Below are 25,079 nucleotides of genomic sequence, written 5' to 3'. Positions count from 1 at the left end.
AATTCCAATTTCTAAGAATGCTTGGAGCGTGTAGATCGAGTTCCGGTGGTAAAAAGACGAGCTCAGAATCCACTTTAGTGCACCTTTAATCCCCTTTCATCTGCCGCACCCTGCAATGCCACACTAGCATGGTCCAAGAGGATTACTGTCGATATCATGAAAATCGGTCGACGCCATTGGCTCGAAGGCCTCCTTTGAAAGGCATTCGCCGCTTCGCTCTTGAGTTGTATCCGACTGCAGTCCTGTGCAACTGCAGTCATTTTTGACGACTGCAAACCTCTTAGTGCAGGAACATATGTACAGGCTCGTGCACCGAAAACAAGGTAGTTGGCGAAGGTAGCACATAAACACAAAATTCTAAACGCACAACAAGAAACAACTGTACATCAAAGCAATTTATTCCAGCATCAGCAATAGTCTCAACTTGAACAATAAAAATATATATGTACACAGCCACCCGTATTCTACATCCAGACTTCCCTTCCTTCTCCACTTGCCGTTTTAAGACAGTCGTCTTGCTCACGATGGGTTAAGCCTGTTACAACCGAGCCGTTCAAACCAGAATTGAGCTCCGTGCGCTGTCCACTGCATCCACAAGTGCTCACTGTGTGACAGCCACGGTAGTCTTTCTCATGATGGGTTAAGCCTATTACAACCGAGCCGTTCAAACCACAATTGAGCTCCGTACGCTGTCCACTGCATCCACAAGTGCTCACTGTGTGACAGCCACGGTAGTCTTTCTCGGGTTAAGCCTATTACAACCGAGCCGTCCAAACCGCATTTGAGCTCCGTACGATGTCCACTGCATCCACAAGTGCTCACTGTGTGACAGCCACGGTAGTCTCTCATGATGGGTTAAGCCTGTTACAACCGAGCCGTTCAAACCACAATTGAGCTCCGTACGTTGTCCACTGCATCCACAAGTGCTCACTGTGTGACAGCCACGGTAGTCTCTCTCATGATGGGTTAAGCCTATTACAACCGAGCCGTTCAAACCACAATTGAGCTCCGTACGCTGTCCACTGCATCCACAAGTGCTCACTGTGTGACAGCCACGGTAGTCTTTCTCATCATGGGTTAAGCCTATTACAACCGAGCCGCTCAAACCGCAATTGAGCTCCGTGCGCTGTTCACAAGTGCTCACTGTGTGACAAGCAGCTCACCCAAGAAAAGGCATCTCTGTTCTAATACGCATTGGGTGCGTGCTTGAGGGATACTGACATATATTAGGGACGGTTCTTGACCTGAGGCTTCCAGAAAAGCTACAGCAGCGCCATCTCGTCGCTTTCAGGCGAGTGTTGAGTTGCGGTTGAGGGGTACTCTGGAAGTAATAATCGGCAGCGCAGGTCACTTTCTTCGCGGCTTTGGAACGGATAATAGTGCCACCTCAGAAGGTAGCACTGAAGGCGCCATTTAAAACCATTCAAAAAGCCTCCAGCAGCGTATAGGCGCGAGCATGCGTTTTATTGGCACCATCACAACGCTGAGCGACCCAACATCAAAGAAAAAAAAAATGCAAAAACTCACACTTGGCTGTCGAAACGCTAACAGCCGTAGGAATTTGGCGGGAACGCTCAACTTTATATTGTGGGACGGATGTTATTTCGTTCCATCAATCAGTGGCGACGGAGACGCAGCCTGTGGCGACCTGTCATTTTGCTGCTATACAGGTCCAGCTGAAACTGCTTTTTTATGACACTGTTATCTCTAGACGCGCTTTCTGCGAATGTCAGAACGGCACCCACACGAGTACAGACTCCTGAAATTTGCGCGTCGTGAACTTGAGGTCCAGTTTCGGCCAGAAGTCGTCGAATAGCTTGGACGAGTGCACGCCGAACATGTCGTACACATGGCGGTTCAGAAGAGAGAACCTGCAGTGCGAAAAAGACAAATCTGTGAAGTTACTGAGAACCATCAAAATAAGGGGAACTGTATACCTTTGTCATTACGGGGAAGTTCACGTGAAACAATTCTTTCATTATCGCTCGCGTGCCATCCATGTGGAAATGACTGAAGCTCGATTTATACTATAGTACTTCCGATTCCAATTTGGAAGCCTGCTTAGAGACTTCCCTAAGGACCAATGCTCTGAATTTCACTCCCGCATATACCTTTTCGTGCACCATATGTACAGCTTGAAACAGAATAGAATATTTATGCCTTTAGATTTCGCAGCAAAACCCACAAAACACAAAGCAAAACGCGAATTCAAGTTTAGAAGATGGGCAGCTATGCTTCGGACATGCGTACCTGTCGGACGAGATCCTGTTGAGGAAAGCCCAGTAGGTTGGCCTGAGGTTGTGAGGTTCGAACACAGCCTGCGGAGGAGAAAAAAAAAATATTTATGGCTAGGTCAACTTACACAGAACTTTTATGGCACTAGAGGAGACAAAATTGCAACGGCGAGGTAATTACCATAAAAGCAGTACGTGCAGAGTCAATTCCATGTTGCTTAATTTGACTGCTCAATATAGAAAATAGTTGAGCACGGTAAAACATGGTGCACGCAACGAACAAAAGCCGTATATCGATAGATTAAAAGACTGGGTAAACTTATCATGTCCGCTTTATACAGCAGCAACTGCATATGGGAATTCAGCCCGGGTAGAAAATGCCCCCGTCTTCAGCGGCGATACATACGCCGCTGAAAACTCCCCCGTTTGCTCCCTCGAGAGCATTACAGAAAAGTACCAAGTATAGGTCACGTGGTCCAGGTGGGGCTGGCCAATGTGTGGGAGCCTTCGTGAAGTGGGCGAAGGGGAGCGGCACAGCTATGGTCACTTCTTCACCCCGAAGGGGGGTGGAGTTTAGGAGTTTATTCTTACTCTAACCCGATTTAAAAGGCATGCAACCAAAGGAGTAAAGGTACACCCTTCGTGCACTGGGTGAAAAAACACACCTTTTGAGTTTATTGCATTTTACCAGGTTCTAAGTAGGAATGTAGAATACACCCGTGAACATTTTTACAGGAAATCAGTGCACCCTTGTATTTTTACACTTTTTTTGGCCAAGGTAGAAACAAAACGTTTCTCGCCCTCTTCTGTTAAGCATTTATAAACGGTTTCACACCTTTTGCGATTTCCCTTGTGCCGCCTTCACGATTTGCAATCCCAAGAAATCATCCTCGTTACTCAACCCGGCCTTCTGTAACATACCCTAATGAGAGCATTTAAACAAGCGCACTTACCGCGTAGAAGAGCACTGCGCACGAGACTGAGTAGAGGAGAACGGGAGAGTTGGGGATGCACGGAAGGACCCCCTTGTCCATCCCGGCCATGTAGACGTTCTAAGGGGGGAGAGAAATAAGTCAAACAAAGAAAGCTAAAACAAGGCAAGTTCCTAAGTACATTATTTTTATTCGAACATCACATGCGAAGCCGCTGCAACATTGTTTCAAAGGCACTTATACTCAGCAAGCGCTTAGCACTACAGCCTTAACACTTCCCTGGAATTCCTTGATTTCCAATTGTTAAAACCAGTAGATAATCATCTCCACCAGCTGTGCAGCCCTCCATACTTGTAGCCTTTCTCACCTTGGCTTGATCCGGCAAGAAATAAATGGTAGATGGGCATCCTTTGTCCTCCTTCCAGTAAGGAGGTGAGAACTTAAGGGCTGCCGGCACTACGCCCCCTCCCCTTCCCCCACCCTAAAAATAAAAAGAAACTTCGCAGCTCTCCCAGCCTACTCACATAGCGTGTGCCCCGTCTGTTTCTCTGCCTCTGTCCGCTGTTTTATTCGAGCTAGTTAACATGTCGCAGACAGTGTCCCAGCACCAACTAGCCCAACTTTCTTGATCGATCGCTATCCTTACGACTGTATGTCAATGATGTGCTTCATGCGGTGCAGGCTGAGAAATTTTATTTTTCTTTCTTTTTCTGCCCACACTAATTTATGTATGCTAATGAGTAAGTGTGTTATTAGAAAGTAAGGAAAAATATTAATTAAAAATTTAATGCGCTCCCCTTCAAGCACGTAAGCGATCTTAAGTGCCCTCCACAATTTTTCTCACTCGTCGCGATCGCCGCAAAGCAACACAGTCCCCACAGCCACAGCAGCGTCTGATAGCTCACCTCGACGAGTTTCCAGACTAGGTAAAGGGCCATGCTGGGACTGGGGTACCAGAACATGGAGAGTCCCGCCAACAGGCCGGCAGGAAGGGCGTGCCAGTCACTGCGGCCGTCTCCGCTCCAGCGTAGCAGGCAGCTCACCAACTGCAAAGAACGGCCGGCATGTCCTTCACTGAAATAAAACAGAGGTCTTACCACGCAAACGCACTCGTCCGTCTGTGTTAGCACCGGTGTGTACTACGCGGCAGTTTTCGTTACTTTTCATAGTCGCTACGCCCAAGCGATTGCAAAGTGCCGATTGCTGCGCGGAGAGGCGCCAAAAACATGAGCGTCCGGAAGGGGGGGGGAGGGGGGGGGGGTCCTTGCCCCCCCCCCCCCCCCCCTTGAATTACGGATGTTATTTATGCGCTAGTAGAAAACAACTCCGCAGCTTGATTAGCACGCTTAGGTGACATTAATTTATCGGATTTTGCTTATTGAGTTCAATTCTTTGTTAATTAATAAATTCTAATGTTTGTTCTCCAAGCCTAGCACTAATTTGCTGCTTCTAATTTTCGTTTCATGTGCGCAGTTTAAAACACAAATAGTTCCTTTTTGGAACCTACCGCCTCCCCCATAACCGGCCATCGGGTGCACCCCCCTGGAAAAAGTTCTGCGGACGCCCTTGGACAAAAATGATTCCCTTGGCCAAACCGCTGGATCGCTCGCGCTCAAAGTTCGTACCGAAGGGCTGCGCCTTCACCTGCACGGAGCCATCGAGACGGGATAGCGCTCGCAGGAAAACGGGACGGCGCGATCTGCTGAGCCCAAGGACGCGGATATACAGTCCCGGCTATGGCAGTCACGTTTCGATGAAGGCGAAACACAAAAACGGGCCCGAGTGCTGTGCGATGTCAGTGCACGCCAAAGGGCCACAGATGAGCAGCAACTGCATCACTTCATGGTAGACGCCTCAACCGCGCCGTGAGGGAAGGAAAGTGGGAGTGAAAGAAGAAAGACAAAAAGGTGCCGTAGTAGAGGGCTCCGGAATAAATTTGACCACCTAGGGATCGGATCTTACGCGTGCACTGACACCACACAGCACACGAGCGCCTCCTGCGTTTCGCATTCTTCCCGCAGCCTTCCACTACGGCGCCTATTTCTCTCTTCCTTCTTTCTCTTCCATCTTCACCCCTTCCCTCACGGCGCTGTCAAGTTATCGAGCTCTATTTCGGACTTCGAAACTCGCGAAACCGGCAGCGGCGGCAGTGTTTAGATGGAGGCGAAACCGGACGCGGCGCCCATGTGCTGTGCGATGTCAGTGCACGTTGAAGATCCCCAAGTCGTCGAAATTATTCCGGAGCCCTCCACTACGGCGCCTCTTTCTGTTTTCTTTCACTCCCACCTTCTCCCCTTCCCTCACGGCGTGGTAGGGGTGTCCACCGAGAAGAAAGACCGTTACCGCGCCTTTAATTTCCTGATAACCAATCATTTTAACGCGAGAGCGTTGGTATCCCCATTTGGGAAAAAAACTGACCGGCGTTGGCGACCGTTTTCTCCGGCCGCTGCGGCTGCAAAGTTGGGCCACCTTGGTCACGTGACCTTGTGGCGCCACCACAACCTGCCCACCGGATTGTGAGCGAACTGACCATCACGGTAGGTGGCAGCTAAGGTACTGTTTGGGCGCGACAGGTTGCTCTGGGTCTCACAATCCCAACCGGTGGCAGCACCTGCCATCGCAGGGCAATGGCACGACGCTTAACCGCTACACCACTGGGCCAGTAGTGGTATGAACACTCCCAGAAACCTATGAATGAGAGGATGACCAATTCTGTATACATGGGCATTATCCCATTAACGCTATACGAACAACTTCCATCCGCGAACAATGGACCGGAACACCGCAACCGAAGTGAAAACCGAAGTGCTGGCGCACCTAATTCGCATTTGGCCTAATTACGCAAATCGACCGTCATTTTTTTTTTTTTTTGTACCGAAAGCTTCATTGGCTACGAACTAGCGATTTCGCTGTGGCGGTGCTCCGAGGAGGCACAGAGGCCGACCTTGAGCCGTTGCCTAGCGAGCGCCATCTGACATGACGTCACACCGCGCACCTCGCCGCGGAGCCACCGCTGCCGTTTGGTATGACGTCACACCGCTTGCCTCGTCACTGCGCTCGCCTCCGCTCGCTTCGCCAGCCGAAATGCGACGTCGCTACCGAAATGCCAGTAGACGAAACTGCTTTCGCTAAGTATATCCTGGCCTAGCTGAGCTAAACCACTGCCATTTTTTTTTTTTCAGAAGCCGAACGCTGTAACCACAGCCATCTCTGCAGGAAAAATTGCACTGTCGCGAACAGATAATTTTTAGCCGCATCCTTAGGCTCAGTAGACCGCGCCGTGCCGTTTCCTTGCTGACGGTATCTCGTCTCTGCGGTTCTGTGGAGGTGAACCCTGCTTAGAGCGCGAGCAGACCAGCGGTTTAGCCGACGGAAGCATTCCCCTGTCTAAGCGACACAGCATTCGGTGCTTGCAATCACTTGGACGGAGAGCAAGATAATTAAATTTTATGCTCTTTAATGCGGTAACGTTCTGAAAATGCGTAATATCCTATTGTGTCTTAGCAAGCAGTTTTGCAGTAGGTGCTTATGTACAGTTGGAACAGCGTAGCCAAGTTCCAGCAAGTTTCTGGTGTTTCCGGACCTAGTCACACAAGCGCATGTAGGCATTGACTGGCCCGCAGTATATTTTATTTATATTCTCTGTTGGCAATAAACATTATTATAGTCGGATGCAACTCAACAGCGATGCATCCGATGGCCCTCAGCCCTACAGCTAAAAGCGTCGACCTACTTTCATGACGCCGCGGTTAAGCCGATTAAGCAGCACTCATTCCTGATTCATCTGTCACGCCCCGCGATTTCAGGCCAGCCAGCACAAGGGGATCGGTCAGTGGGAAAAGGGGGAGAATCGGTGAAAGGGAAAAATCGGTCGAGCCCATTTTCTGGAGGGACCTCTTTGAGGGGCATTTGCCGCTTCGGTCTTGAGTTGTATCTGACTATATTATTACCATCATTATAGTAGTTGCAGCGTTCGGTTGAGTGCGGACGCGGTATCAAATCCCGGCCGCGGCAGCCGCGTTTAGGTGGAAGCGAAATGCAAAGGCGTCCGTATGCTGTGCGAAAAGTTAAAGGATTCCAGGTGGCCGAGATTCTTTTCATCTCGGGTGTGCTGTGAGTGTGAACGTGCCACCCAGTGACACGACCTTACCCTGTAGATGCCGGCGAATGAGCCGAGGAAGGCGCCCAGCCAGAGGTTGTCCCGCCGGAGCAGCAGTGGATAGACACGGCTCAGGTCCTGGGCCAGTCGCCGCCGTGCCGCCACTAGTCGGAACAGCGCGCGTAGGCCGCAACCCAGCAGGAAGGGGCGTAGAAAACCCTGCAGCACCACGTATAGCGAGGCATGTGTGGGGAGAGCACACTGTTACTGAGTCTGCTTCGCATGTCTCTCCTGGTGGGATGCTTCGCTAAAAACGTGTTCACTCGACACGAAAAGTTCGAAGAACGTGAAATCCACGAAGAGAGGATAACGCAGACAGCTGATATAGTTAGTTAATGGCGTCAAAGTACATTTTTTTTTTCTAGAGCTAGAATGACGGAATTGATGGAAAGCCCTGCCTCTGTCTCTGTATCGTCACTTCAGCGCTAGAAAAATGTCTCCTCAAGCAAAAATGGCTCCCTCCCATGGGGAGAGAAGGGACATATAGGGTGGGCTCTCCCCAAAATAAAAATAAAAATGCCTAGCCCGCACACCAGGGAAGGGACAGCGACACCTCATCGACCTCCTACCCTGTAGGAGAGTGCCCACGCCAAGGGCCACACTGGTAGGAGGTGCGCTACGTATGGCTTCGCACATCGCGGATCCTGGCACTGCATATCTCGATGCACTGCCTGGAAGGCGTTAAAAACGGCCACGCGTTCTGCTCAAGGCAATATTTTCTGTTCGCCACAAGGTTAACAGGAGTGAAAGCGGTGGAAGCCGCCCTCTCAGTCACACCCTCTCCGTATTTTTGTTAATAGTGGCGGCAAAAATCACGGGGTAACACCTCTAGACAGCCCACTGTTACTACGCGGACCTAACAGAGGGCGCTGGCAGCATCTATCTTTCCGGACCGCGAGATTCTAACTGGTACCATCATGAGTGATTTTGCAACGGAATTGCTACTCGCAAAAAATAAGACCTGCAACGTTCTAACTTTAGAAGTGCAGAAATATTTCAGCGCTAGTTGAAGTAGTGAGCTGTAGACTTTAATCTGTTTTCGAGCAAACACTCTTGATACTAAGTGTTATGACATCGCCACAGGCGACTAAATAGCAACCTCATCACCGAGCCGCTAGGTTGTATGACTTGCCGCTTCACTGCCGGCTGCTTTATACAAACACAGAGCGCACCTGTAAGACGTGCGTCACGCATCCTCGCTTGTGTCCGCAGGACCAGTGACGGGCGTTGAGGCCCAGCGCGGCGAGCCTCTTCTGCAGCCATGAGCCCTGGTCGTCGAGCAGCCGGGAGGCGTAGTCGACCAGCTGCCAGGCCTTCTCCTGGGCCTCGCGCTGCCGCTGGAGCTCCTCGGGCGCGCAGTCCCGCAGCACGGGCGGCGTGGGCGAGCTGCCCGCCGAGCTGGGCGTGTGCGGGGACGAGCTGGGCGCCAGCACTTCCTCGCGACCCACGATGAACTGGAAGGCCCGGCTCACGGGGTCGTTGGAGAAGCCGCTGCGCCGGATCACGTACAAGAAGAGCGCCGAGGCCACGCTGAACAGCACCACCTGCGCGTGCGAGAGGCTCCCGGATGATGCATTCTCGCCGGTCGGCAGTTGTTGAATGCGGTTACGACATCGAGAGGGTGGCAGCTATCATGATTAGGCTTAATAAGAGGGACAGGCTAAAGGTGGTGCGGGCCTACATGCCTACATCAAGACATGATGACCATATTGTAGAAAGCTTCTATGAAGACGTGGAATCGGCAATGGACAAATTAAAGTCAGATTACACTGTATTAATCGGCGACTTCAAGGCGAAGGTAGGCAAGAAGCAGGCCGGAGGCCAGGCGGTAGGCGACTATGGCATGATCCAGGAATAGCAAGGGGAGGGTTATTAGTCGAGTTCGCAGAGAGAAATAATTTACGGATCATGAATAATCAGCCTCACTACGACCACTGCAGGGGAAAGGCCTCTCCCACTGTCTCTCCAATTAACCTTGTCCTTTGCCAGCTGCGGTCACCGTATCCCCGCAAACTTATTGATCTCATTCACCCACGTAACCCCCTGCTAGGCTTGCCTTCTCTTGGAATCCACTCCGTTGCGGACCAGCGGTTAACTTGCCTTCGCAGCACATGCCCTGCCCAAGCCCACTTCTTCCTCTTGGTTTCGACTGGGATGTCACTAACACGCGTTTGTTCCCTCGCCCACTCATATAACTACGTAATTATGCTGAAATCGACACCGTCTAACCATGGAGAAGGTTCTTCATTGGGATGCCTCTAAAAGCGCTCTCATACGTTTGGCTCTTCTCAAAACTGATGCCTATAACTCCCGAAACCTAGCTTCTTATTGCCCCTAGTAAAAAAGTCAGCGAATATCAGTGGAAAGATTGTGTCACCTTGCCCTACGTATTCCCCGATTAGTATTCTCTCGGTCCACATGTTTAGGCCTATGATAGCTATGCACAGGGTTATGGTCACTGTGCATTTTAACTGCCGTGCGTCATCAGACCGATCCTGAAAAGCTCCAGTCAATCTGTTATCTCTGACCTGCGTTCACCAATAGACGAAATTCGTTGCTCCCGAGGTGAAGTATTTTTGATTGAGGTCGCATTTACCGTAATCCAGGTAAGCAGCTTCTACTGACCCAGATAGTTTCAAACCTGTGCCCCACCGAAACAAGTGCGCGCTTTGCGGCTCACCAAGCCCGAATCTCCCACGGGCTTCCGAAGCAGAACAAATTCTGTAAAACAGCCCTGAATACTTCTACAGTTGCGAAAGTCGACTAACGGTCGACTTCGGATCAAATATGTAGTGCAGGTTGTGTCCGCTCCCGATGGCATCAACTGCAAAAACTGCGATGTAATAAAGCCTGGCGAATTCCGTCCATTTACGCCACTGAAGGGCGTCCCTACACTCTGTAGTTCCGACGCGGATGAACGGCATCGTCGTCGTTACACACTCAATTCGTTCTTTAATTTAGCGCCATTCCCGAACGGCGGCGACGCGGTAAGGAGCCGATCGCTTTGAATGGAAGCGCTTCGTGGATGGATGGATGGATGGATAGGAGCGCCCCCTTTGAAACGGGGTGGTGGCAATTGCCACCATGCTCAGCTTTTCTTTATTTATTATTTTTTTGTTTACTGTGTTGGCAATTCTCATTAAGATTCTCCATCAACTTTGCCTACGGTTTCCTACTATTCTAACCTTATGCCACATCTCTGCTTTTCAGCCACCAATCCTCCAATCGCTTTTTGCTGACTTCCACTGCAGATTTATTTACATGACCATTGTTATCTTTAAACCCTAGGGCCTCAGAAAGAGTGACTGTGCCTGCATCGACATCCGGATGGATACCATCACATTTGATTATGAGGTGTTCAATTGTTTCCACAGATCTACCACACACTGCACATGTGTCATCTTCTTCGTTAAATTTCTTTTTGTAGCTGCGCGTTCTAAGACACCCTGATCTAGCTTCAAAAAGTAGGGCACTGCCTCTTGAGTTATCATAGAAAAATTCTTTCCTGATCTGCCTTTTCCAGAATCGATATAGTTCTACACTATGTTTCTTTTCCATTGAATTCATCCAATTTTTAACTTCCGCGTTTTTAACCTGTCGTTTAATGCTCTTTCTTTCTCCGTCCTCATGACCGGCATACTTACTGGTTAGTTTTCTAGTTCTTTTCCGCCACTGTGAGTCAACGTTCTTTCTGTATAAATATTTAAATACCTTAGCTGCCCATCTGTTATCGTCCAATTTCCTCAGGCGTTCCTCATATAGTATTTTACTCTTAGCTTCCCGTGCCTCGAATGATGCCCAACCCATATCCCCTTGTACTGCCTCGTTTGTGGTTTTGCCGTGGGCACCTAGTGCTAATCTTCCAACAGCTCTCTGATTTACGTCTAATCTCGACTGAACTTCTGCCCTTAAGCACAGAACCGCATTGCCGAAAGTAAGTCCCGGCACCATTATTCCTTTCCAAATACCTCTTAGTACTTCATATTTGTTGTACCCCCATAATGCCCTATGTTTCATTATCCCGGCGTCTCTTCGTCCTTTTGCCCTAAGAGCCTGTTCATGCTTTTCCGTGTATATCTGCCCTTCGTTTAGCCATATCCCGAGGTATTTGTATTCGGCCACTTTGGGTATTTCGTGGCCTTGTATTGTAAGCACCTGATCAGTTGTATCGTTAAAAATCATCACACCTGATTTAGTTGCGCTAAAACTGAATCCTAGAGCGTCTCCTTCGTCTCCACAGCAATTAACCAAAGTTTGTAAATCTTCCTGGCTATCTGCTAACAGTACAATATCGTCCGCATACATTAAACCCGGGAGTCGCTGCTCAACTACATTTCCGCCTAATCTGTACGATAGATTATAACCCAGATTACTTTCTTCTAGCCTTCTTTCCATATTTATCACGTAAAGCATGAACAGCAGCGGTGATAGAGGGCAACCTTGCCTTAATCCTTTGTGCACCCCTACAGTTGTGGTACTTTTTTTCCCTTCCCATGTAATTTCAACTTCATTATCTCGGTAGATTTCCTGTAGAAAATCAATTACCTCATCACCAATACCTAAATCTTTCAATATGCTCCACAGGAGTTCCCTGTTCACGTTATCGTATGCACCGCTTATGTCTAGAAAGGCTATAAACAGAGGTCTATTTTCCGCCTTAGCTATTTCTATGCATTGGGTAAGCACGAACAGGCTATCATCTAACCGCCTACCACGGGAGCACGAACGGCTATCATCTAACCGCCTGATCGGGAACTACTCCCGCCCTCTGACGGAGGACATTATCCCGAGTTTTCCGTACACCCTGCAATCAGCACGGTCATCACGCGGCGTACACAGGTGCGTCGGAATGCGCCACTGTGGCAAGAAAAGTGGTCAGCAAGAGGAATAGTCCCGTTATAACGACGTGGCCGATGGACACAAAAAGCTCCCGGCACCATATTTCATTGCCGTTGTTCTATTGCCGATCTCAATGCGGGCCGGTAAGCGCTGCAGTTTATCTCTTGTGTGGGGCCCGACCGTCGCTTCCTGTACACACCTTATTTCTGGACGCTGATGAGTGTTTACGCCTCACCTTCATGCTCGATAGATGACATGGTTGCCCACGACGGGCTCCGAAAGCGGGCTGCGCTGTTATTTTCACGCACGCGGTGACGTCACTGAAACGCCACGAAGCGGCTGCGTGCACTCGCGGGAGAATATGGATTGGAGCGTGCACCTTTCGTTACTTACAACCCAAATTGTAAACACTGTGGCCAACGAGCCACCTATGATCACATCCTGTGGGACTGCAAAAAAGAGCCACCTCCGGGTGATCTAGTTACCGCTCCTTATCTCGAGCGGTGGGAGACCGTGCTGGCTAGCTCTAACCCCAGAACGCAAGTTTTGGCGGTGGAGTGGGCTGACAAAGTCGTCGAGGGCTGCGTACTCTCGACCACTTAACGCGACCTCTTACCAAGCTCTTTCCGGCGAATAAAATGTTTTGCAATCAATCAATACATAGCTAGTGGAATCTCGTTTATTTGAACTTCCGCTAAGCCTTTAATGGCTCACACTGTCGTCCGTCCGTTAACAAAGCGTGGCACACGCGTTTAACTCGGGAACTAAAAAAAGATCGAATAAAACCAATGGTCACTTCAGATAGAGGAGGAAAAAATGAACCTAGAAGCCAAGTTTGATGACTGTAGAATAATTAGTTAATTATACGCAAAAATGTCGAAATTGTGTCAAAATAGCGCGGACTTCGATATAGCCACGCGAACAGTGTAACGTCACTTCCACCAGAAGTAGCCACGGCATAGCGAAAATTGTCAACGAATGGCAGGAAAAACGTCGGATTTGTGTCAAATTAGATGGAAAAATGTGTAATTAAGCGTAATTAACTTTTAAGATTCCCGAAAGATGTATAATCTAGGTATAGATATAGCCACGGGAACGGTGTGACGTCACATCCACCGGAAGTAGTCACGGCATAGTGTCCTCGGCTTTCGCCTCTCAACACTTTAGTTGCCAAAGTGTCCTCGCAATTTTCGATGTGACGATTTAGAGCCAACATGCCATGCACTAAACACGATCAGGCGTTCTTTAATTCGAACTCTGCATAAACCGAAGTAATTTTCGGTACCCTGCCAACCACTGAAACGCTATGGACGCGCCGAAGAACGCATATAGCTGGGTGGTGATGAGAGGTTTGTTAGGAACGGCAAGGGTACGAAGAGATTCTCTGATGCTGTCATGCAGCGCAGTGGGCAGCAGGAATTGCGGACATGCAGGAACAAAGGAAGCCGACGAAGAGCGTGCAGGTTAAAGCAAGGTGTTCGAACGAGCGGGCGCGTTTGTGCTTATCTCCATTATACAGTGTCGCAGTCGACGAACGCCGGCACAAGATTCCAGACCCGCTTCCCCGTATCGACGACGGAAATTGACACCGTCCGACACGCCAAATTCTTTTCGTCTTTTCACCTGCGCTATACGGATATTGACACATCGGATATTGGCAGATACTGGCAGACGTCGCCGAAAAAGATAAACAAAAAAAAACGGTTTTTCGCACTCCTTCTGGGCTGTATACGAGTTCAGGCGCATGCTTTTCGAGCTGCACACACTGCACTCAGAACCTTCCAGCGTTCCATGAAAGTGGTGCTTAAATACAACTGGATGATATTATAGTCATCAACGAGAACGAGGATGACCATCTCCGGAATCTAGACAACGTCCTCGGAAGATTATTCAAAGCCGGCTCGCGGCTGAACCACGAGAAATGTCAATTTGGCCTCTTATCTCTTATCTCGGTTAGAAGACTTCTTCAGAGGGCATTCACCCGCTTCCGGAGCGGATATATAGCGGCTGTCACGAACTATCCCGCTGGAGACGTTTCTTGGCATGGCTTCCTATATTTGCGCAAAATTTGTCGCCCACTTGCGTGCACACGGAATTGCACACACAGGTGCCAGCCAGGTCAGCCTCTGGGCGTCTCTACTCCAGCGCGGCCCACAGGGCGCAGGACACATCGCCGCAAACTCATCTGCCGAAAGCCGTTACACCACTCCAACGAGTTAGAATGCCTCGCGGTAGTATGGAGTGCTGATGACAAATTTCGTCACGATCTCTTCAAGCAGAAATTCACCATCATAACCGATAATTCCGTCATCGCCAGGATGCTCACAAAACACCATCTGAAGCACAAGTTCGCTCGCTATTAGATAATGCGGCTCCAAGAATATACATATGATGTCCGCCACCGGGCCTGTGCTCTTAACCGCATTGCTAATGAATTGTAACGAAACTCGAGTGGTGACGGCTGCTCTCGAACTAGGTCCAGAGAGATTTGTCTTTTATCGTGGCTTCCCTCGCAGACGCGGGGAGCAACGGGGAGGGGGGGGGGGGGGGGGGTGGTACCTGCCCGCGCAGAGAAGCAGGAAGCTGCTTCGCTGCGCGGGCAAGTCCTTACGCCATCCACGAGGGCACGTCGGTCAGCGAGCAACGTTGCGAAAGGCGCAGGAGCGCTTCTGGTGGTCCAAGATAGGTAGCAGCGTACGTGCGTACGTTGCAAACTGCGAAGTCTGCCAGCAAAACGACTTCCGGGGTGCCAGCCTGCTCTTCTCACGCCCATTCCGTTGCCCGGAACTGTATTTACATCTGCAGCCGGCAACCGGTATATATTGCTGGCTGTTGATTGTCTTCCGAAATTTGCGGAGGTTGCTACCGTGCCCTCTCTAGCTGCTAAGTACGTCGTCGACTTTTTGCAAGATCGCTTCGAATGGAAACACGGCCTTCCCCGAAATTTAATATCGGACCGTTTAACCACCTTCCGGAGTCGCCAACTCCGTGCCTACCTACGCCGGGCTGGAGTTGAGCACCACTCTCCGTCCTCGTACCAGCAGCAAGCGAATGGCCTCACGGAGCGGACGAATCAAACAATTCAATCCCGACTGGCTCCCTACACTGCACCAATAACAAACATGGCGAGGTGGACTGAGACCAGCGCATCTTCGGGTAGTAGCAGTCAACACTTCCCTGCAAAGTTCTGCTGAAGCAACGCCTTATAAATTCATGTATGGTCCACAGCCTCAATTTGCAGTTGTGTGCAACTTAGAAACATCTATTAACGTGGGAACCCCGGTGCCACGACAGGCAGCTTTCCGGACGGAAAGCTGCACGTGAAGTTGCACGTGATGTGCAATCGCTTGACGTGCAGAAGAGCGATATTTAAGAGATGTTTTTCCGAATAAAATTCAGTTGATAGTTAGCGCCTTGCTGTGTGTCTTTTCTTGTCCGTTGTCTCTGCGCGCTGCCTCGTAGCAATGAACCTAGGATAGAGTCGTGCGCGGGAGGCGCAGAAGCGTAACTTCGACCTCTCACTTCAACCAGCACCTTGCTACGAAGTTGAGAGACGAGGTCTGAATGCAGCAGGGCCTCCAGTCGCCGGGGCATGAATGACCGCGAAATTCGAGGGGCCTTACGTTGTCAGCGAACGCTTGGGCGACAACACGTGCAAGTGTTGTCACCCGAGCGTTCAGGCCAACACTGGACGTGTTAATGAGTGCCAATATCACCCACAGCCAATATCAGATACACATTGGCAATCCTGGGCCAACTTAGGACCCCGCTTTGCCAGCGGATTTCTAATCTTGGCCCGATGTTGTGAGCTACCTGGGTGCATGTGTGTAGGTACTTCGTAATTTCAGGCAGGCTCCGACATACGGAGGAGAAACAATTCCGCTGTGCATACGTCAGGTTTAAAGGAAAGGGTCGTCCGCCGGCAAGACTGATGTGGTGGCGCCTGTTTTTTTTTTTTTTTTCAGGTCGCAGTGGTGGCCGAGTGTGGATCAGTAATTAAAAAGACGAAGAGGACGCGCAGTAGCAAAGGAAGACGACGAAGAACGTGCAGATCAAAGCAAGTTGTTCGAACGAACAGCCAATCCCCCGCAGTGGGTACGCGCCATTATTTAAAGGACAACAACAACAACAACGAACGGCCGCGCATTTCTGCCTATCTCCATTACAGCAGTCGTATTTCGTGTTTATACTGAATACTGGTGTCCCACTTTGGTGCATACGGCAAGGGGATCCCGAACGCCCGAAGTTGAAGTTCGCGGGCGAAACGATGGACCACCTCATGGTCTGAGATAACAACGTGACCAAGGAATCCACTTCAATGCACTCCTCACTACAACCCGTGTTTTCCTCTGTTGTCATTCTCTTATATGCCTCGATTGCTCAGTGCCCTTTGCTAACCCGGAACATCCCCTTGCATCCTTATCTGTTGCCATCCTATCCCCCTTAAAGGGAAACTGCATATGTTTTAGAAATCGACGAGCTTAAAAGGGTTGGATGTGTGAAACTTGCAGGTAAAGCATGCGAAGTTGTTTTGGGCTAGCATTTTAAATTGTGACGTAATCGCTTATTAAAATCGCGACGGCCTTCAAGTTTCTCCGCAGCGCACAACGCCAAGTGGGGGGGGGGGGGGTATGATGACGTCATCGAAGGTATCGGTACATTTCTAACGCAGAAACGCCTGCTTTGAAAGAAAGAAACCGAAGCCCGCCGAACGTTGTTTGGCAGCTTCCAACAAGGCACGGCAGGCTGTGGCTGACGGCAGCGGTAATTTAAAATCATACCTTCCGTGACGTCACGCTCAACTTCCCCGCACTCCTCCGGTGCTTTGAAAAGAAGCGAAAAATTCAATCGCCGATTACATCAGCATTTTAAATGCTAGTGCAAAAAGACTGGGCATGCTTTACCTACAGCTTATATAGATGTCAATCCTTGAACATCGCGAAATTATAAAAAGTGGTGCAGTTGACCTGTAACCATACTGCTTTCCATCAATGCGGCCCCTGCCTGGCTAGCCTCGGACCAGCTGGTCTTGGTGATATACTGGCACAGGATATCCTCGACACAGTGCTGCATCGCAATTAAGTTCTCTCTCTCTCTCTCTGTTCTTCACCTCTTCATGCGTTCGATCATTTCAGTTGGCTGCATTCTTTTTCGGCTTTTAATTGTTCCACAAGGATGGCCCTAGTTACGTCACTGGAAATAAAGTACCATCAAGCCCCTCCCCCCCCCCCCCCCTCCCCCCCCGCACGAGGGGAGCAACGTCGTCGATATACGTTAGGCCGTTGTAAAACACTGCTGTGCTATTGTATATTGTGTAAGCTACTTTCTTTCGCGGTCGCTTGAGTGTTCAATGAGTCGCCTCGTAAGCTTTTTTTTTTCTTGTGTGTGTTATGCGATAGAACTGAAAGACGTATTGTTGAAGCGTTTTGTCGAATATGTAGTTTTAATGTTTTGTTTTGCCGATGCACTTCCGTAGCGGGTTGTGTACAGTATCGTATCTTCGTGTCGTCTTTCGAGAATGATTGCAGTTTTGGATACGCCAAAGGCTCGCTGCTTCGGTATGACATCATCATCAAACGCGAAGCGTGCACCTCTCACTCTTTTGTCCTCCTTACTCACTGTCGTTTCTGGCTGTGTAAGGTAGTATAACAAACAAATAAATAAATCTACAAAAGAAGAAATAAAATATGGCTACTGTTTTCTTGGCACTTTCTAACCATTCCTCAAGCAACGTACCTGAGAAGGCCCCCCAAGCAGCAAAGGCCCAATGTTGGAAATGTACTGGCAAAGGCTGGGCGTATGCAAAGGGCCAGAGTGAGACCATCCATTTCCAATACTGGGCCGATTTGCTGTGCTGTCTGCCGGCCTTTTGAGGATGAAACAAAAATGCAATCAAATGAGAGGCCATGGACGCTTAATGGTTCGAAGCCGTATCGCACCGAGCCGGGTGCCTTGCCCTATTATTTCATTCTTTGCATACCGTCCCCTCCGGCAGATTCGTTAATCCCCAGCCACCCACCCTCCCGTTGAGCGTATACACTATGCATGGCGAGTGGATGCCGCTTCTTGATTGGCTGACAGGTCACTTTGTGTCCGACCCGAGCCATGTATCGCGGCGCACCGAGAAACAACAGCGGCGGCAATCAGCGACGGGACCCGGGCGGATGACACTCACCTCGCCATGCTTGACTGGCCGCAGCTCGTTGCGGGAGACCCTCATGCGGAAAATGGTCTCCGAGGCCTGCGTAAGACGAGAGGGGCGTGAGAACGAGACGCCCTGGCGTTGGCACGACAAGCCGGAGGTTCGCGACTGGACACTTTGAGGCCCGTGAGGAAGCTTTAGCCATAAATGACCTTGAGGCGGTACTTCTAAGATAAGTGCGTATTACCGTGCTGCAACTTCCAATAAGATGAGTCCCATAATTCCGTATATATTCCATATGAGTTAATACGGAGTCCGTAAAAGGCGCATGGAGTCTTCATGGGCAGCGCGTATGAAAACATATGGACTAAGTATGACGTAATGCTCACTGTATGGAAATCATATAGAAAAGGTATAGAAAGTTTATAAACACCAAATGGAAAACAAACATATAGATTTCCATATACATCTCCAGATCATATGGACTCCGTATTCCCATAATTCCATATGAGCGGCTCATATGGGACTTTTCAGTAGGGGAATTCTTGTCCCCTTTACGGGCCTGCCTCAGCAAGTGAAAAACTTGAGAGAGACAGTGCCCGGTAGTAGGCATCCGAGTCACATACAAACGATAAGTGCATTGTTATTAAAACTCATAGCATCTAAGTTTAATAACCATGAGGAGGGAAACCATTTTTTAGACTTCGGCAACGTTTCTGCGCCTCACACGAACATGCACTGAATATTTAAAGAAAGCTGCAAAAGTGAGCGACAACTTCTGAATGAATGCCAGCACGGCTTGGTTAGTCCACTTGAATCACAGTGTTAGCACGATACGAAGAGCCAAGTTTGCAAGAGTCTTTTACTCACAATGTTGCAGACGTAAATGGCCAGCGCTTGTCTCCTGCGATAGAGAGCGATGAAATGAGATCAGTGCAGTTTGTCAACGGGTTAACTGTCAAAATCATCAACCTCGCCTATCGAGGTATCACTCGTACCTCCACAGTGTATTAGTAAGATATATAAACACACGCTATGGCAGGCAGATGGAAGGTGGGCAGGGACGTCTTTCGCTACGTAAACCACCATACCTACACGTGGAAGCTTCGCATGAGGGAAGTTTTACAAAACCTCCTCCACCCTCCACCTCCCTGCGCACGCACACACGTAAAGAAAACAAAAACAAAGAATAGTATGCATTTCAATTTCTTTCGCGTTTTGTCGAGTTATTATTCCCCCAGCTAAGATTATACTTCTGCCTAGGGCCAGGAGACTGACTGCCCACTCAAAGCCACGATCAGACTCCGGCAGTGAGAGCTCGGACGGTGAGAGGACACCAGACCCGAAGATCGGTCGTAGTGCACGAGCGACGTGTTGTGACAGTGATGCGCGCTCCTCACAGCCCGCCGTTTACATGATAGCATTAAGGTTGTCGTCTTTTAAAAAACACCCGGTTTCTCTGTAACAAAATTGCCCGATTGATTCAGAGGGTCGCGTCGTCATCGGCACCCTCAAATTTGAAAATCTGAGGACTAGAATGTTCGACTACCTTCTATTGGATTACCATATGGGATTATATCAACTCCACCCACTCTTCCAGCTTAATCTACCCAGCAATCCCCACTTATACACCCTAATCCATTTTCTGGAGTGGGCCTATTTCCAAATCTAATAGGGCGGGGGGGGGGGGGTACTTTGGGGTATTTGGAGGTGGGAGAACTTTCAAATGCTATCGCATTTTCTTCATTAAGAATGTGGTTATGAAGGCCCCAAGTTTTTTTCATCCTTACATGATCCGCCTCTCTTCCCAGTCCATAGCGGTCAACTGGAATCCTCATACGGTTAACTTCTCCGCCTTTCCTCTTTCTCTCCAGGAAGAGACCCTTTTATTATAAAGCCACAATAATTGGCGCGTAATTACCCTGATTACGCTTGAAATTGGCGCCAAGGCGCGGCCCGCCTCACCTGCTTTTGCGTTCCAGCAGGATGGCCATGAGGCTGGCCAGGAAGCCAGGCAGGTACGACGCATTCAGGAAGTTGAACCGGCCCACCAGCTTCCTGCGTCGTTACGGAGCGAAGAGGATTTTATTTTGTTTAATACTGACCAGGATAAAACAACTCAAAAGCGCTGCAGGCGTGATTTTGCCTCACAGCTAACTTCCGGATTACAAGCGGAAGACCCTGAAGGCCGCGTTTTGTCCAACTATACAAGAGAGAAGGATTCCTCGTAATCTTGCTCTCGCGGATGGCGATATGACGTCACGGTATGGACGAGGCTCTTCTTGCAATACAGCCGAATATACGATTTGCATGACACTATATATAGCCACCACGTACTGACGACGCTAACCTATAGGCGACTACGTCCGGACATTTTTTTTTTTTCCTGGCAGAAGATGTTCACCAGAACGCTTGCGACGTCTGTGCAGTGAAAGCTTGTGAGAGAACAACAAAGCCAATCGCGGGGACGAAATGGAGGTATTAGACTAACAAGGCGTTCGTTTCAGGCGGCAACGCCTTGTCTTTTGCATTCGTTAGGTGCTCCCACGCTGTCCTGCTGTTCTGACATTACAAAAACCAGTAATAAGCGCCATGTTGACGAAAAGTCGCACCTCAGCGACTAACCTCTAACCCCCTTATCACCTTTCAAATCAATAACGTGTTCATCCAATCAATCAGCGACTGTGCAGTGGCTAACACTAAACAATAAATATGGTCGACATCGTTAGACTCTCATTGCTTCGTCTGCATTAATGCGGTGGTATACATGCGCGTAAAACAACTGAAAACTGAAAATTGGTTGCATGCTTATTCTGACACAGTGAAGTTGACATCCATGTAACCGCTTTTTTTTTTTAATATGTTTTCGCGCATACAACGACGGTCTCCCTTTGTTGAAAGAAGCGTGACAAAAGTGCGCCAAAGTTTCTTTTGTACATATTGTAGGGACGCCTTCGTCCCCTGCGTTCGCTTTCCCTCAACGCTCTAGTTCCCTGTAGTTATCTCTCCCGCAACGCACCCTTCTCAGTTTGGTTACTCTAATTAACAGGGGAGGGCGCTCGCGTCGCAGCGACACCAGCGCCACGGATGGCGTTTTGCTGCGCGCGCGCGGGGGATAGCTGGCTCTCTTCTCCCTGGGATCGGCAAGCAAGCGGACGTTTCGCTCGCGACTCCGCTCTTCGCCGCGGGCGCCTCTTGGTCGGAACTTGCTCCCGCCGAGCCCGTCCCGTCGGGCCTCGGAGTTTATCCCTTTGCCCTACCGAGGGCGAACGTTCGCTCGTAGCCGTGCTGGTGAGTCGGACATCCTCGATTCCTCAGTGTATTTTGTTGCTAGCTGGCGTTATTGTTGTTATAGCAATAAATGCCTTGTTTGTGTCAGCCAGTGTGTCGTTCCTTTGTTCCCGCAGAGCAAGGCCCGCCGTGGTCGGCGTGCGCTCGGTAGCGTATGCGACCACGGGGTGGGGTCCGCGCGGTTTTGAACTGGCTCAGCCGCGGTTAAACGGGGAGAACGGATTTATCTCCCCGACTTCAACCCCACATCTGGCAGCCCAACGTGGGGCCTGCTTTTGGAACATTGGACGACTGTCTGTTCGGTTCGAGGAACGCTCTTTGTCCGGATTTGACAAGTGGTAGGCCTAGTGTGAATTTTGATCGCTAGGACCTGCGGCATGCTTTCTTGAGTGCGAGGTGTATTGCGCTGCAGCATGTTTGAACTTTTCGACATGCTCAGCATGTTTTTTTTGTGAAGTTTTCTTCCTGGAGTTTCTTCAAGAACCACTTGGTCCGCATCGAGGGAGCGCGAGGCCTAGCGCCCGCGGAGTTGCCGAGCCCGAAGCGAGTGAGTACGGAAGCCGCGTGGGTGGTCCGAGTTTTCTGTATATATTTTCTCGCTGTCACTTTTTCGACTCTGGGAGTCGCGGCTCCGGGAGCCGGGTGGCCTGAAGCCACGGGTGCCGCGACGAGCTCGCTGGTATTGCAGCTCGGCACCGGGCGTTCCGACACCGTCCGATACGGTGGGCGCCGATCGCTCAGAAGCTGCTTTGTGCAGTGAGCGGCGAGGACCATCCCACAACGCTGATGTCTCCTCGCGGCTGCGCGCACGAAACCCGTTTCGGGTCTTTCTTTTGTTGGAGGTCGTCGACCGTCACTATGGTAGTGAGGCCTAAAGGCCGGGATACATGCGACGCTTTTTTCGACGACATTCGCGCGGCAGAAAACGTCGCGGCGGCGCGACGCCCGGCTGGAGATACATGGAGCGTTGAAGCGGCGGCGCGGCGCCGCGTATCGATCCCTCGACGCGAAAGCAAATGTGATCAACAAGTGGCAAACGCCACTGTGTAAGGAGGTCTGTGAGAACAGCGACGCTAACCATTCTGTTAAAATCAGGAAAGTTTCACATCGACACCACTGTACAAATTTTAGCACGCGCGCTTAAGTATCCATAAAGATTTGCGTGCTCGAATGCATGCCTTTGCGTACCTTTGGACGCCCGCTCGGCCGCGGACACCAGCGGCTGCGGTTGTCTTCGACACATTCGCTTCAGGGAGGGAGCGCAGGTATTCCGATCCAAGATTCGGCCGTGCTCTCCAAAAAAAGCGACATTTCAAGTCTGATGAAGCGTTTATTTTCACGATAAAAACATTTCCGTGCCGAAAACACGGCGTAGCTCGACGGCCATGGCGGCCATGTTGGCGGCGGCAGGCAGAGGACCGGAAGAGCGGGCTTACTGCGCTGCTATTGGCTCGCTTCAGCCGCCGCTTCCGGTCTCACCGGACGCCGCGCGTCAAAATCTCGGCGGCGGCGGCGGGCGTTTTTCTCGACGCCGGGCGTCAAATCTGCGCCGTCGGGCGAAAATCGACGACTCGCCGCGGTAAAAACGCTCCATGTATTCCGGCCTTAAGGCTATTCATAGCTGCCTGCACCTTGTCAAAAGTGACATGACCACCGGACCGTGGTGCGGAGAGGGGGCGCACTTTGCTGGCCGCCCGTTTTTTTTTAACCTCGCATGAACTGAGCATTCTCGTTCAACTCAAGAAAGGGCTTTGTTCACTCGAACTTTGCGTTGCACAGCCGCCCGACACGTTTTGCTAGCGAGTTGAGCATTGAGCCACCAGGCCCTTGTGTACGCCGTTTCCCCTCCCGTGACCTACGTTAAAGGCATGCGGAGTGTGTTTCGGAAATTTTGCAGATCCAGTGGAGCCACTCCGGCTTGCTGTCGTGTGCACATCGTCTCGCTGCCGCCTGCTGCGACGGAGCGGCTTGTATCCTGTTCGCCGCATCCATCCGGGGCAGCCGTGGCGAGACCAGACAGCAGCCACCTCTGGCTGCTGTTACCCTGGCGACTACTGCAGAATCCTGCCCTGCAGTGGTCAACCGGCCCTACTCTTCGCGGCCCTGCGGACACGTAGTCCGCGGGCCATGCGAGCCGTCCCAGCGGAGACCTTTACGCCGCCTTCGGAATGCCGCGGAAGACTGCGTGCACGCTGTCGGCGTGACCTCCGCTGCAAGACCTGCCTCAAGTGCATGAAGACCAGGAGACTCCTCCATAGCATGTAACTTGCAGGCGTGGGGGTCTATTTAAGGTTGGGGGGATGTGGGGACGCCTTCGTCCCCTGCGTTCGCTTTCCCTCAACGCTCTAGTTCCCTGTAGTTCTCTCCCGCAACGCACCCTTCTCAGTTTGGTTACTCTAACAGGGGAGGGCGCTCGCGTCGCAGCGACACCAGCGCCACGGATGGCGTTTTGCTGCGCGCGCGCGGGGGATAGCTGACTCTCTTCTCCCTGGGATCGGGAAGCAAGCGGACGTTTCGCTCGCGACTCCGCTCTACGCCACGGGCGCCTCTTGGTCGGAACTTGCTCCCGCCGAGCCCGTCCCGTCGGGCCTCGGAGTTGATCCCTTTGCCCTACCGTGGGCGAACGTTCGCTCGTAGCCGTGCTGGTGAGTCGGACATCCTCGATTCCTCAGTGTATTTTGTTGTTAGCTGGCGTTATTGTTGTTATAGCAATAAATGCCTTGTTTGTGTGAGCCAGTGTGTCGTTCCTTTGTTCCCGCAGAGCAAGGCCCGCCGTGGTCGGCGTGCGCTGGTAGCGTACGCGACCACGGGGTGGGGTCCGCGCGGTTTTGAACTGGCTCAGCCGCGGTTAAACGGGGAGAACGGATTTATCTCCCCGATTTCAACCCCACAATATCTACATTAACTTTTTCGCGTACTACGCCCCGAACTGGTGCAATGAATAGTGAGATTGTGAAAATCACAGAAGCGAAAAATACCCCGAGTTGCGCAGCAGGTTCACACGTAAGAAAGCGAACGAAAACGCCTAGAAGTTTTAATGCTGTAAGCCTGCCTTTACTGTGAAGCTCAACAGTATAGCAGTTACGGTGCTTCGAATTCGCAATATACGCTCTGTGTTTCGCTTATCCGAGTATTTGTGCGTGAGGCGAAGCTGCCTTCTGTCCGCTTATGAGGGTAAAAATTTTTCGAAACACTGCCACTGCGACAGCCCCACGTTTCTTCTTTTTCGCTAATACGCGTCAAAGTCGTTCGAGCCAATGGATCTTTCGGACAACCTCGCTTTCCTCCCCACATTCTGCTTTTTCTGCCAGTAATATCTGAAGATGGCCGTTCTGGACGCAGAAGCTTCCAAACTTTGTTTTTTTTCAGGCGCACTCTAAATACGAATGAGCCTGGATACAGAAAACAACAGCAGAAAATATACAGAAAATAACAGCTAAAGCATCCCGGACCTTAGGATACCTAAAACGGAATCTTCATGG

General features: G+C 50.5%; 1 protein-coding gene across 2 annotated transcripts in view; it reads right to left on the bottom strand.

Moving 5' to 3' along the window:
- Positions 1-377: 377 nt before the first annotated feature.
- LOC149358316 (transmembrane protein 135-like) overlaps positions 378-25,079 on the bottom strand; it is a 77,350-nt gene continuing 52,648 nt past the window's right edge. The window contains exons 3-11 of one of the 2 annotated variants that reach the window (XM_089570363.1): positions 20,272-20,364; positions 19,177-19,210; positions 18,340-18,405; positions 8,498-8,869; positions 7,317-7,484; positions 4,072-4,212; positions 3,188-3,286; positions 2,251-2,318; positions 378-1,871 (exon numbers count right to left, since the gene is read on the bottom strand). In XM_089570363.1, the coding sequence (XP_089426489.1) occupies positions 1,730-1,871; positions 2,251-2,318; positions 3,188-3,286; positions 4,072-4,212; positions 7,317-7,484; positions 8,498-8,869; positions 18,340-18,405; positions 19,177-19,210; positions 20,272-20,364 (1,183 nt within the window). In that variant the 3' untranslated portion in view covers positions 378-1,729. The remainder of the gene's footprint in view (positions 1,872-2,250; positions 2,319-3,187; positions 3,287-4,071; positions 4,213-7,316; positions 7,485-8,497; positions 8,870-18,339; positions 18,406-19,176; positions 19,211-20,271; positions 20,365-25,079) is intronic. The other variant, XM_089570364.1, reaches the window with a different exon arrangement.

This window comes from Amblyomma mixtum, chromosome 2 (genome assembly GCF_055824585.1).
Source record: "Amblyomma mixtum isolate Tamu chromosome 2, ASM5582458v1, whole genome shotgun sequence".
NCBI classification, from domain to species: domain Eukaryota; kingdom Metazoa; phylum Arthropoda; class Arachnida; order Ixodida; family Ixodidae; genus Amblyomma; species Amblyomma mixtum.
The sequence above is the reverse complement of the archived record's forward strand: the minus strand, read 5'-3'. Positions and strand labels throughout refer to the sequence as shown.